We start from the raw sequence: 14,317 nt of genomic DNA on the forward strand, positions 1-14,317 counted from the left end.
AGATTGATGTTTTAAATTAATTGTTGATCAATAATAATACATTTTAATATTTTTAATCTTGTCCGCAAACCAAAGTCCTAACTTCGCCACTGCATCCAAGTAACATCATGCAATTAAAGTCTTTATAGTGAATTAAGTTGCCTTCACAAGTCTCCCAAATATTTTCGCACCATCTTCCTTAATTGATAACATGTCAAAAATTTGGTTGTTAGGACTTAGGACGATATATCCTGTGAACGTGAAGGACGTCGACTCAATAAACCGTTCAACGATTTTGCAAAGAAAGCATTATGGAATGTTGCAAATGGGGCAATCCTAGCTGTTTTATGGCCATGATGAAGCAGTAATTCTCCGAGTTATTTTACTTTTAAAGACAACATCCTTAAAGTAATGCCTCTATACATATTAATAATATACAAGCATTTTTTTTTTCCAAAAAAAAAAAGTCATATTTTATTATGAAAACTTAGCATAACATGTCATGTTTTCATTTTCAAAAACGTTCCCTTAGTTTTCAGATAATAGTTCCAACTCTCCATGAGATTATCACCATGACTTATGATTGATATCAACCTTTTCCACTCATATCACATTGACAAATACTGGCAGTCCAATCTATCCAATACAACCGGAACTGCATTTTCTCTCATCAATATTCTGTGGCCAAAAAGATATCTTAATGCTCCAGAAATTCGTACATTACTAAGGTTGACAAAGAAAACTCAGAGGGCTTGGAAATTAGCAAGAGATTTAAGCAATAGCAGGAGACTTTCTCTTGATAAATTTCCTCCTCAAGGCAATATATTTGAAAAATCCACAAGGAACAAAAATGCACCAACCTTGTAATGTTGGGGGTAGAAAAGGATGATCACTGGTTTTTGGGGTATAACACTAGAAATTTCACTATTTTTATGGCATGTTACTTTACAAAGCCATGTATAACTGGTGCTGCCGCGAAAGGTATTTAAAACAACCAAATAAGACCAAGGAAAAGCCAGATGCCCTCACATATTTGATGTTGAACAATAGGAACTAGAATTAACCTTAATTACTCTAGTATTATAGGATCCACAAAACCCACATTTATGGTACAGCCAGTGGAAGGGTGCATTCCCCTTCTTATCACAGTCATTGCACAGTATATCCTGAAATACCAAACTTAGTCACTTTAATATTCAACAAATAATGAGCTTGATAAGAATTTGAAGATAAAATGACGTTTAGGTGTTTTACCTGACAGCGGTCCCTGTATTCTTCTGGGAGTTCCTCAGAAGCCAATAGAGCATCAAGCATGCCGAAGTAAACCTGATGAGGGAGGCAAAGCAAAAATTTAAACATAGGCATGGGCGCGCACTAATGTAAATTGGAAGGAAATAACCAACTGTATCTTCTTCTTTTTTTTTTTTTTTTGATGATCTTCCAACTGTAAATGATATCGTCATGGACAGATAGACCACTTACCAGGAGAAAAAAGAAGGGAATTCCTTGCTCTAATAGTAAAGTAGAAATGAAAGTAGATGGTCCTAGGTGTCTTAAAAGAAAGCATATTTTAAAGCATTCAAATTAAACATTTTAGTGGCCTGTAAACTCGCTCCCTTTTTGTTGGCCCACACTAAACCTTCAGTTTTGGACTCACTAACATACTCGCATTGAACTCAGACAGATGGGCGCCGACCTGAACTAATGTTCATGGACACCTAGGGGAAGATGATCGCACTCATAACAGATGGGCAATGGCCGACTTTCAAGCCTGCAGATGATTGCACTGTACGACAGCATCTAGCTTGATCTATGAGAGTTGTTTGAGGCAGTGACTTGAAGACCAGAGCGAAAAGTTGGGGATATCGTCTACAGGGGAGAAGACATTGGCAATGATTGGGGGAGGGGGCCAGGCTCACAAAAAATGGTTTATGTTTTGAAATAACGTAAACCATTTTTTTGAAAATGTTATGCTTTATGGTTAACCAAAAAAACATTTTCAGTTGACAGAGTCTTCTTGTTCCAGCCAAACACCTAAAAATGCTAAAAGCGTTATACAAAAACCATTTTATGTCGAAATTAAACAGAACCTGTGTATGTATAAGTTTTCAATTATTAGCCTAATGCCGTGTTAAACCTAGGATAATGAAAAGAAAACACAAAGATATACAACCTACTACTTCTAACCATGTACAAATATCGATTGTAATTGCTAACCAATCAGCTTCACTCTTTTAAGTCTATTAGATCTATATCATCTATAGATTAGCTTATCAAGTTGAACTCAAAGGGGTAACACAATCGGTCAGGGACCACACCTCATAAAGCAGAGGTTATTAGTTCAAAATTTCCTCATCTCCTTGGGGCCAATTAAGGGGAGATTAGCTTATCAAGTCCATATGCATCCATTATAAGCTTTTGTTCATTATAGTGAGGTCCATTTAGGAGGCATTTGAAATCCAGATGGAAGCTAGCTAATAAGCAAAATCACACAATTAAGAGACATAAAATTGTAAAATAACAATAATATAGAGATTTTTATTTAAATTATATATATATATATATATATATATATATATATATATATATATGAAAACTTCTCTCCTGTATGTCAGCAAGAACAAATTATTCTAATCCAAGTGTTACAAAAATTTTAAAATAAAAAAGACGGCAAGTTGAATAAACTTATTTCAATGTGATTCCCAAAGGCCTCATCAATGGATCTTCATAATAGTGTAACAATGGCTGAAGTAGTGTTAAAAAATAGTTCACTTACCGCCATATCTCCCAAAGATTTGCTGCAAATTGGGCAAACATAGTGACTGCAAGTGTATGCCTGAGATCATGAATGAGGAAGTGGAATATAACATCAAGCGCCGACAAAAATCAATCTCCTTGTATATATATTTTTTTAGATTGATAATAATTGGAACAGAAATTCAGTACAGAAACCAAAGCAAGAAGGGAATAAAATATAGACCTGGAAGCAAGCTGAATGCATAAAATGGCCACATGGAAGAGCCCGGACAGTCGCACTTGATGTGAACAAAAAATCACAGCATATGGGACAGTTTATTTCCAGACTTTTCTCGCAGCACTTGTGATCCACTAAGGTTATCCCAAGGCAATAATTGCATGTCATACAATGAAAGAAATCAATGCCAAGTCCCTTCCCAACACGGCATAAATTGCAGAAAGGACAATGATAAACTGTCCTGAAATAACAATATAGAGGAAAAATAAGAAATCCACTTCAGCAAACCTCAACCACAAAAGGAACTAAACCTAAGTTTTAAAGTGAACAGACCATTCAGCATATTCATATGGCTTAAATAGCAAGAAATGATATGGACACGTACAGTACCAGTCTACCACCATAAAACCAAAAATTGTCAAGGGGGGGAGGATAATGAGTAACACGTATCTCTTAACTTATTTTTGGATAATTATATTGTCCAAGGCACCCACCATAAAATTGACTTCACATGCTGCATATCTACACAACTTACCAAAAAGAAAAGCTCAAATCTGTGACCAATCAAAATTCTAGATACCTAAACAGATAAACAAGTAATGCACTGTAAATGTGCAGCATATGATCTTTAACTCAAAGCTTGCATTTCTGGACTCAAAAAATAAAAAAATCAAAGCCTTCAGTTCCACTCCAACAAATCTATTATGCTGTCAAATATAAATCTTGTAATTTTGCACTCTAAACTCTGAAAAAAAAACACTAATGTCATCAATAAATGATTGGGGAGGAAAAAGTTATAACAAAAGTATGTACCTTTCATCATCGAAAAATTTGCAAATACTGCAATAGTACTTTGCCATTGATAGTCCACCACAGGAAGGAGTTGAGCAAACTGGCCCAACAGGCTGAATTTTCAAGCAGCGCATGCACATCATTTCAGCTGTAGCCTTCCTGTAAATAAAATGATATGAAAAGAAACTATACATAGAAGTCCAGTGACAATCAAGCAAACTATGCAAAGCGCAAACTTACCTATCCATTGAATGGTCACTGACTTTATCATGGCAGAACCTGCATGTAAATAACTTGCCACAGCAAGCAGCACGGAGTTTGCAGTTTCTTTTGTAGTGCTCACACCCAAATACCTGTTTCTCTGAATCATGAAATGACGGAGAACATTCAAGTAAATCTTCACAATTTGAACTTTCACCAACTGTCGCCTGAAGTTGCTTCTGCTGAGACGCTATCCACCGACTAACACAACCATTTATATATCAGTATATATGTACAAAAGCATATTAATCCAAATGGTTGGACTAAGTTTCATAAAAGGGCCACAACATAAACTGACCTGGTCATAAGGTTTTGAATAAGATATGCTTTTCTTCTCGGATCAAGAGTTGAATCTCGAGAAACTCTTCTTATTTCAGATTCAAGCTCATTTTGATTCATCCTAAAGATATCTTTCCATCCAGGCTTGAAAGTTTGATCACTGTGATCCAAGCTTTCGTAGGCATCAGTACCTAATATTGTAAATTTGTAACATATTAGAAATAAATCTTAACAATGTGAATCTTCAACATACCTGAATTTTATAAAAGCCAATTTAGATATAAAAGAGAACCATAAACATAAATTGAAAAGAATGTATGCAAAGGCAGCAATAACAAAAACAAAAACACTGAACGAACCTAGTGAAATGCTACTCCCTGATGTTGTTGTATTTGGAAATGCAGCATAAGTTCCTTCCCACCATTCATTAAGCCACTCACTGAACATTGTATTTTTAGTTGCATGCTTCCACGTGTCCATCATTTTGTTTTGTTCCTCTTGAGTAAGAGCAGAAGTAACCCATGGCAACATTGATTGAAGGACCTCTGCACCTGTAGTACCAATTATTCTACCAACAATTTTGTCTTGTTCTTCCACAGAAAAATGTCTGTCAAACAATGGCCACAATTCATGTTCTTCCCGGAAAACATGTTGATCCAATGTAACTCTAATGGATTTGCACATGCCTTGAAGCTTAGTGGACAGCTCATCATACTTTCTCTTTGTATCATTATGGTCAGAAGGATCAAAGTAACTTCCAGTTAAATGATCAGCTAAATTTTTACTGTTCAAGCGCTCATGCAGTTGTGTAAGCTCAGAAAGTGAAGAAGAAATATCCTCAAATAGTTTCTCTTCCTGCTTGTGGTCCAAAGTATAAGAGTGGCTCACATTATGAAGAGTCTCTTTAGATTCTAATGCTGGAAACACTATATCATCCTCTGCATTACTATGAGCTCTATACAAACCCCATAACAAACGAAATCTGCCAGTAAATTGCCTAAGAAAGGTCTCGTTACAATCATTAAGTTTTCCGGATTCAACATCCAAATATTCCAAATCTTTGCGAATGGCTTTATGAAATTTAAATATGTTATCAATAGGCCTTGTTGCAGATCCAGTGTCAGCAAAGGCTATATCTATTTCCCAGTTAAAAAGACTTGAGTTGAGGGAAGGAGCAGAAGGACTAAAAGATAGGGAACGTAGAGATTTTGCTGCTGATAAAGAGCTTACTCCTAGATTATTGTCATTCACTCCTAAACAAGGGACACAGCATGACTGATTACTGAAAGATAATTTAGCAGAATTTACAGTTCCTGTAGAGTGACGAGCATCACTATCTTCCCGTGGTATTGCACTTCCATGTTTGACTGGCCTTCTATGGTCATCTGCTTGACTGAATGGAGATTTTTCCTCAGCAGCACACGGTAAGGCACATGCACATAGTGGTTGGCTAACCTGATCTTCTGTTCCAGTCAGCACCCTTGCAGCACAACAACCAATTGCATTTGAAGACAAGCAAACATTCCTTGAACGACCTTTACAGGCCCAGCCAGCAAAAAGTGTGACCAGTGCAGAATCTGAATCAGGAGCTGCATCAGATAACTCCACAAGTTAGGAACAGATAGCAAGCATACCACACACATTGCAAACTATTAATATAAAGTAACAAGAACTGATATTGAACCTGCCATATACATATTCTGAAGAAAAGACCTTGCTTCTTCATCGCTAACTGATCCTACCAACCATGGTAAGATGCATTCAATCAATTTCAAGGGCATCACACATAAGCTTTGATACAGAAGTTCTCGCTGTCTTTTGGGGCTAAAATGCTTTCTAGCAAGTGGAAGAACCTGCAAATGCAAAGTACTTGTTAAATGGCTTTTAAGGACAGCTAGGATGCTATCATGTCTTTCAAGTTCTAAATGCTGATAAAAAAAAAAGTGTTCACCAAATTGTAGGCAGAATGTAACATAAAAATGCAGAATACGGTTTAACTGAATGTCCCCTTTCCACAGGCTCAGCTCATTGTCATTCTTGCAAAAGTACTCACCTGAACTTCCTCATCACGGAAGTGCTTCTGTATAGTGTCCATTATTTGATCAGCCTGAAAGCACAACTTCGTACAAAATTCAGCTGAAGTAGAGTTGGCCTCAGCACTTTGAATGCTTTCTATCAGGCACCTAAGCTTGTCAAATTGAATTTCTTCTTCTGCATGCTCCTGAGCAAAAGAGAGTTCTGCATCTACAGCAGGGAATATTACTTTGTCCTCAGCAATGCTGCAGACAGAGAGACATGATGAGAAGTTCATTTCACGAAATGTAGGCAGTCATAAGATATCCAACAAAAAAGTGTATGTAAAGCTACACACCCCTCTTTCAGTACTAGTTACTATCGGTTTCTTGGTCCAAGGTTAGAAGAAAACAAAAGTTTAAAAATAAATCCAAAGAACTCATGAAGGCAGACTAAAAGTAAAAAACCCATCAAATTCAAAAATTCTTAAAAAACTAAACCATGCACTTCTAGTGAACTTTACAGCTTGAAGGCTGCCATACTTCATGAATAGAACTTCTAAGTATAACAACGGGTTCAGGATTCAAAGGTAGTATTGTCCTTGTCCACAAGACAAATCATTTTTAAGTATGCCATAATTGAAGAATTACATTCAAAGACTTCATATTTGCCAGTAAAGGAAATCAAAATCGGAAATACAGCTGAAAGCCACACCTGTGAAAGATGCAGACTTCTGCAATGAATTGCAGCCTCTTGTTGAATGCAAGCAAATCAGAAAAATCTCCAGAAAGTTGTATCTTTCTAGCTGCCTCAGCTATATCGTTCAACTCTCTTTTTATAGCCTTATGCCAAAGTAATATTTCATCTATAGGGCAAGACAGAATGGATTTGGTATGATCAAAATTTAGCTCCATGTGCTTCCTTTTACCGGTTTTGGAAGATTCACATGCACAGTATGCCTGGTCAGTCTGAGTAGTAGAGGCGCTAGACCCGGAATCTTGACATCTAACCTTCAGATTATCTTTGCCAGCCTTGCGCATTTCAGACACACTCTCCCCTTCAAGCCAGGCAAATACAACCTTCATTCCAGACAAGATAAAGTTAGTCTACTTTTCTCACGAAAAACATCCAAAATGATATGCCAACCAAAGGAGCACTCGCCTGCTGAAGAAGCTTCTCTTCTGGTATTATCTTGCACAAACACTTGCGCATATCCTGACGTTCATCAGATGATATAGAGGAAGAAAGCCACGGAAGAAATTCTGCCATCATATTGACAGGAATACTGCAAAGAAACTGCCATACCAAAGTGGCCTGCTCTTTAAATGAAAATTTCTCAATAAGCAAGGGAAAGACCTGCCAAATAAAAAAAAGAAAAGAAAAAGTGAGGTTGAAACTTACTTCTAACTCAGCATACTAAGCTCTATATGCTAACTGGCAAAGTATGAAGGGTAGTCTAAGAACAAACACAGTTGCACGTATTCTACAATAAAGAGCAACTCATATATCCTAAATACAATTGATTAATATGCAGAGACCTCACCATCAACTGTCAACTCCCTCTAGAAGAATATATATTTTTCACATGCAGAGAAGTTTGAAGGAGTTCAACAACCACTAGTTTTAGATATTCTACAACTTATCCGGCATTTGGTCAGGAATGAAGCAGGAAGGAGAGGGAAGGGAGGATTTTTACTGCCAGTGGTTTGGATGTAAGTGGAACGAGATAAGGAAAAGGGAAGGGGTCCCTTCCCTACCCCGCCAAATCCTTCCACGAAAAACTTTTTTTTTTTTTTTTGATAGGTAATCAAAGAAGTATTATAAAAAAGCATAGACGCCCCTAAGCATACATGAAGTATACAAAAAGGACACCAAAACAGAAAGGGGAAAAAAAAAATCCATAAAAACCCAAAGACAGAACCCAAAGCCCCACAACAGGAACCCAAAACCCCTGGGCTACATTAAGACACATCAACAGCCCTCTTGCCTTTGCCTTGGTTAGAACCAACTCTCCTAGCATCAAAGTTGATCGAGCATTCTAAATTCTTAAGCTAGATGCAAACTGAATGGAAAAAATGGCAGTCAGAAAAAGAGTAATGCTCTTTTTCGAGGACTCGTCTAGGAATATTGAGGACCTTATCCACCTCTCCTTGTACACCCTTTTCACTTGGATTGCAGGCTGGCTAGCGCCCTAGTGATCAGTTTCCCTGATTTTCTTTTTATGTTCTCTTCTTCTTTTTCTTCTTCTTAGTCGCTCTCTTGTATACTCCTTGTGTACTAGGGTTGCGCCCCTCTGCGCTTTTAATTTATACACCTTTACTTATCAAAAAAAGAAAAAGAGTAATCAGCTACATATTTTTTATTCCACTCAGGACACAATTTTTGCTTTCTCTTCTTGCCTTTCTTCTATGATCAACTAAACACATGAAGGCAAAGGTAGTTAGCCATCCTCCGCTCCCCCTTCATTCCATCCTACCATGTTCTTGCATCTAAAAGAGTGTTAATTCTGTGTCTTAGCATGCAAGTGGTAACACACACTAAACCTTGGACAAGAAACCTTAAGGGAAAAGTATACATTAGATTAATAGCTTATGGTTAGGTTCATAATCATTCAAATTTTGCAAGATAAACATTGTGGCTGGTGTCTGCCCTTGGAAAACCACCAATCCCTGATATTCAACTGTTCAGGACATTCTTCAGAAAATATATACCGCTTTTACCTTTTCCTTATGACAAGAAAACAGAACCAGAGAGAGAGAGAGAGAGAGAGAGAGAGAGAGCAGCTAAAACAAGTAAAGAAGCCTCCCTCTTGATAAATTTGGTTACATATTAGAGGACCCCCCATCAGGCCCCTTCATATATTGTGTCTGTAGACTTGCTAGTTCACAAACATTATATAGCCAGGATGCATAACTTTTTTCTCCAATCAAATATATAAATTTTTTTACTTATCAAAAATATATATATATATATATATATAGAAGAGAAGCCCAATAAATTTGGTTACATATTAAAGGCTAGTATTTATAAGTAATCGCAAATTCATTAAAAAGCGCAAAGACGGAACCCAAGTACACAAGGAGTATACAGAAGAGAAGCCCAAATAGTAGCGGAGAAGAGATCTAAGAAAGCATGAAAGTTCGAAATACTACAATCAGAGGCAGCAACCCACAACCCAAAGAAAGAGTGTCTTAAAGAATCGAGCCTTTAATTCCCCTAAGGTCCTCTCATAGGGCCTAGACAATGCCTAACCCCAAATTTCATATTCTTGAAGGCCCATTGAAATTTCTTAAAAAAATAAATATTATTTTTCTACATGGCCAAAAGGAGGGAAGGGTCCTCCGAGGAAACCTGGACAACTGAAGCATCTTCCTGAAAAATGACTTGATCATAGCTTCCCTGAACCGACCACTGAGTACTAGAACAATAGCTGTGTGCTTAAGCAAAAGCAATGACCAAGGAGAATCCTAAATATATCAAGACATCCTGAGGGACACATATAGCCCATTTTGAACCAAAATAAATATGATTGCTGTTTTGCAAAGCACTTGAGAGAGAGAGAGAGAGAGAGAGAGAGAGAGAGGAATGCAGTACACATGATTGATTATAAATATTTAAATTTATAGTTCAATATTCATCCAATCCAATGATTATATACTAGACTATGATGAAAATAAGTAAAGTTATCATCATAAAAAAGCAACAAATAAATACCTGTTCCTCTTCCTTGAACATATGCTGGCTAATTGATGTCAGAAGGACTCCAGTACAAGAGGCTAACTCTCTTCTATAGCTTTCTCCATTTTGCATATTTGACTTTAGCAGCTCAAACAACTGATCAAAAATAACACTTTCTGCCTCATGTTCTAGGGAGTAAGTTCTAGCAACATTCTTCACACGTATATCTAGAGCTGGAAAGATGACCTACAATTTAGAAAGTACACATGTAGTAATAATCATAAATGACACAAGACAGATGAAAAGGACATCAATGAAAAAGTGAACCAAGAGCTTTGCATTACAACCATGACAAAAAAGTGAGGGCATGCCTCTACAACCATACAACTAAACAGGTAATCCAATTGTAAAGCCTTAAACAATGTGAACAAATAATTGATTGAAGTGACTACAATTCTAAAATTTTGTAATTCCACGCCAAACTGCCAGGACAAAGTGTGGAAAAATTCAACTATAGATGTTTATGGAGAGAATAGTGGCAAAGAATTACATAACAGACTAAAATAAATTAAGACCAGAAACAGCGGGGCCAATATAGAATTCCAATACTTGGGTTTGGTATCCACCTACTTGAACTGGCCCTCAAAACGTTTAATATAATTGGTAGAAATATAATATTTACTGGAAGAGAAAAAAATTAAGAGTCCTGTGAACCCAGGTGAGAAGAGACAGGGTGAAGATATTGGGAGAAGAAAAAAGGGGTTAAATACAGAAATAGGTGGGACCCAATGGAGTCTACCATATATATAGCAACATCAGATAGCTCTAACAAGCATATACCGAGCAAAAACAATTAGGAAATCTACAATTAGGAAATCTACGTATGGCAGCACCACCATTGTTATAAGAAAATGATTATTTATTGTTATAAGAAATTATATAAAATGTTGAAAAGGCAACCTGTTTATTCACTTGTTCTAGCAATGTCATCATAAAGGGCAATAATGGACCAACAAACTTCGGTAGACATGTTCACAATTAGAAATGAGTGGCATTTGATAGTCCCAAGCCACATATTCAAGCAATTCCTGATAGTAACATACTTTTAAATCCAGTGGAATTTGAAGCACATAGCTCTATACCACTAACTACTCTTGAAGCCATCCAGTGAGTTAGAAGTGAGGAATTGCACATTTTTTATTCCAATACAACAAGCGAGTCAAATTGTCATGTGATTATTATGTGACTAAACGAGAGAAATATGACCCAAAATATTTTCTTACTTCCTTAAGTCTAGAATACAAAAGCAATTCCTCCTCACTAAAAAGCTCACTGAGCAAACTCATTACACTGACAACTTCTGTATAGCAAATCTTAATTAATATTAAACAAAGTCAAACCATTTTGACATTATTACAAAAGTGGCAAGGCAAAATTTTCTAATCCAAAAGATTGCATATTGAGACGGACAGGCAACAATTAGGTATTAATTACTGAAACCCTGTTTGAAAATCTTAACTTATGTTCCAAATAATATGGCAATGTAAGGGCCTAACAAACCGCAAATTTGAGCCATGTGGCATTTGGTCTCCACCTCACTAGACAGCCTTTAGAGGCAAGTACATACCAAGGCAAGACATTATACGGTTAGGTCACACAATAACTTGCAATTTGAAGCAACCAAATATAAACCCAAGTCTGTAATCAAAATATCACTAGGTCAATATATCAGGCTTCCACATAAAAACAAGCATGAAGTCTAATGTTTCTGCAAGACTGAACCAACAATGTCCTGTTGCCAAAGTAGTTTGCAATTTTTAAAAGTATTTCAAGTTATCATATAATAATGTATTTATCGTATTATTATCTAACATCCTTTCACTTTGTCAAGAGGAAGCTATACATCTCCAAATTTAATTCAACATGTCCACGAATACACATGAGCAACATTTGATACTTGCAACCCGTTTACAAGCAGCTCGCATCACAAGTAAACCAACTAAAAAATCAGAAGAAAAATTGAACTAGCAACATCATCAATCAAAGCCTTCAGTTCGAATAATAATCATATGAAAATTTTACAACTAAAAAAGAAGGAAAAGAATTGAAGAACATAGCCATAATACTCATCAAATCCGTACATTATCAGATAAAGTACGCACGGAGACAGCCAAAAATGAAAATCAAATCGAATAATGTTAGCATCAAAATTGAACAACCGTATGATACTAAAAACCAGCAAAAACAAATTAAATAAACACTGAGGAGAATTGTATAGTGAAAGAGTTCCAAATCTGAAATAATAATCAGACACACGCGCACTCACGCACGCGCACACACCTCGTCCTCCGCATTGCAGTGGTGCTTGTAAATAGCTCGGAGAAAGTGGTAGCGCTCCAACAAGGGTTTGATATCTCCAGCGCCGGTGGCGAAAGCCATGGCGTCACGGTGGAGCCCCTCGAGCTCCGAGCGGATGGCCTTGTGGAAGAACAAGAAGATTAGTATCGGGGGCTTGAGAGTCGGATTGTTCTTCACGCAGGCCTTCGACGGTGAGGGGTCGATGGCGTTCACTGGGCCCGCCATTACGGCCACGCCCCCACCTCCGTCTCGGTGCTGGAGACCCGGAAATGGCGTCGCCATTTCGATTTTACTTCGGATTTCGGAATCAGGGCTTCGAAAACCTAGCAGTTCTCTCCGATTTCGCTTGGTTTTTCGTCTCTTTTTCTCTCTATTGCAATGCTCTCTCTATCTCTCTCTCTCTCTTTTTCTCCCTCTTTTGTTCTTTGTTGTGTGCTCTTCAACGAGAACGGTGAGACGACAAAAAGGCGTGGGAGGTTTGAGGGTAGAGAAAGAGAGAACTTATCATTGTTGGCCCACGTGGCGGCAGTTGGCCACGCTGTACCACCTATAAAAAAAACACAAAGACGCACTTGTTTTAATCGGTTTTTTCTTTTTCTTTTTTCTTTTTTTATAGCTAAGCACTTCTTCAATGGTTGATTTCATGATTTATTCCCTTTATTATTCCGATGATCATTTGGCCCACTGATTCTAAGAGCATCTCCACTAATAGTGACTACTTTAACTATTTAAAATACACTTTTTTTAATTTTAATTACTAATTCTTCATTTAAACTCTAACAAATTATCTATTTAAACGTTTTATTTTTTAAAAATATTATTTTTCAATATATTTTTTATTGTGAAAGTTGAAGGAGAGAGAAGGTAAATTTTTTTTTTTTTAAATGCTTAAATGTGCGAGCAAATTGGATAAAACTACTCTATTTTAAAGTGTCTGTTTAAGAAGTAAAATGACTCATAATAGCTATATTGAGCCGTACAAAGGATTTGTTAGAAATGTTCTAATCAATCTTGAGTTTAACCTTATCTCGTAACTTTTTTTTTCCCTTCTGTTTTTAGAGCTGTGATTTGGTATGCATTTGATTATAACATATTTGTGTATGTGAAAAGAATAACTAAAAGTTATAAGCGTTTAAGGTTTGACTAAAAGTTGAATGGAGTCATGATGAATGAATTGAGTGTGAATTAATAAATATTTGTGACATATTTGATTATAACATACTTGTGAATGAATTAATAAATAAATTTATCAGTAAGATACAGAGTGTGAATTGAATCATATACTTAGAAAAAGCTTGATAAATCTTCAAGAAGGATCTAACTTTACATGTTTATTAGAATAAACATTCTTTGTTCCCCGTAAAAGATATTATTATTTGTTAATTGATTTTATTAAATTGACATATGTTTAAAATTATGTATATAATTTTTATATGCGTTTTTAATAAAACATTCAATTCTCATATATATATATATATTAAAATGTACTTTAAACACGTATAAATTTAATATACGTAATGAATTTTTTTAAAAAAATCTCTATCCAATGAACCTGAGTCGAACTTTTGACGTAATTCAGAACACATGACATGTGCCAACGACGACACGTGACGACACAGGGCGAGACGTGCTAGGTGTGATCGAAGGAACGTTGAAGCAGTCGCAAAAGCGTGACACGTGTGCATGGAACGTGAGCATCATCCTCCAACACGAACGTTTTGGGAGCTTCTAGATTGTCGCTTGTCCACGTAAGCGTACACCCAATTCGGAGAGATTCAGGGTGATGAGATGCACTTGCAGTCGGACAAAAATGAAAGCGACAACGTGAGGTGGGCCTTTTGGTCATTTCATTTGTTGTCGAGCACAAAAGTCATTGATTATTGGGATTAGGATTCTGATTCTTGATCCATATAAAATATAATTGAAGAACAAAGTGGGATTAAGACAAAATTGTCATAATTAAGTATGACATCAATTTGGTCA

General features: G+C 36.5%; 1 protein-coding gene across 2 annotated transcripts; it reads right to left on the minus strand.

The window, feature by feature from the left end:
- Positions 1-641: 641 nt before the first annotated feature.
- On the minus strand, positions 642-12,770 carry LOC132161657 (zinc finger protein BRUTUS-like). 2 transcript variants are annotated; one of them, XM_059571823.1, is made up of 14 exons: positions 12,317-12,770; positions 10,013-10,222; positions 7,460-7,654; positions 7,013-7,377; positions 6,339-6,564; positions 5,970-6,138; positions 4,645-5,874; positions 4,305-4,476; positions 3,986-4,207; positions 3,767-3,904; positions 2,960-3,194; positions 2,756-2,815; positions 1,234-1,305; positions 642-1,145 (listed from the first exon to the last, which is right to left on the minus strand). In XM_059571823.1, exons 1-14 carry the CDS (start codon positions 12,614-12,616, stop codon positions 1,005-1,007), a joined length of 3,735 nt encoding a protein of 1,244 aa, XP_059427806.1. In that variant the 5' UTR covers positions 12,617-12,770; the 3' UTR covers positions 642-1,004. The 2 variants fall into 2 exon arrangements, with proteins under 2 accessions (XP_059427806.1, XP_059427813.1); XM_059571830.1 differs by having other exon boundaries at positions 10,013-10,209; positions 12,317-12,380.
- Between the last annotated feature and the right edge of the window lie 1,547 nt (positions 12,771-14,317).

The sequence above is a fragment of the Corylus avellana genome, chromosome ca1 (assembly GCF_901000735.1).
Source record: "Corylus avellana chromosome ca1, CavTom2PMs-1.0".
NCBI classification, from domain to species: domain Eukaryota; kingdom Viridiplantae; phylum Streptophyta; class Magnoliopsida; order Fagales; family Betulaceae; genus Corylus; species Corylus avellana.

What these genes read in the sequence shown, in the direction of transcription:
- LOC132161657 (XM_059571823.1), bottom strand. Translation starts at nt 12,616, where the DNA reads ATGGCGACGCCATTTCCGGGTCTCCAGCACCGAGACGGAGGTGGGGGC. An exon ending in GAAGTCTGCATCTTTCACAG is followed by an intron (nt 6,565 to 7,012) that starts GTGTGGCTTTCA and finishes CTCTGTCTGCAG; the next exon opens with CATTGCTGAGGACAAAGTAA. An exon ending in TGCATTCAGCTTGCTTCCAG is followed by an intron (nt 2,816 to 2,959) that starts GTCTATATTTTA and finishes TCATGATCTCAG; the next exon opens with GCATACACTTGCAGTCACTA.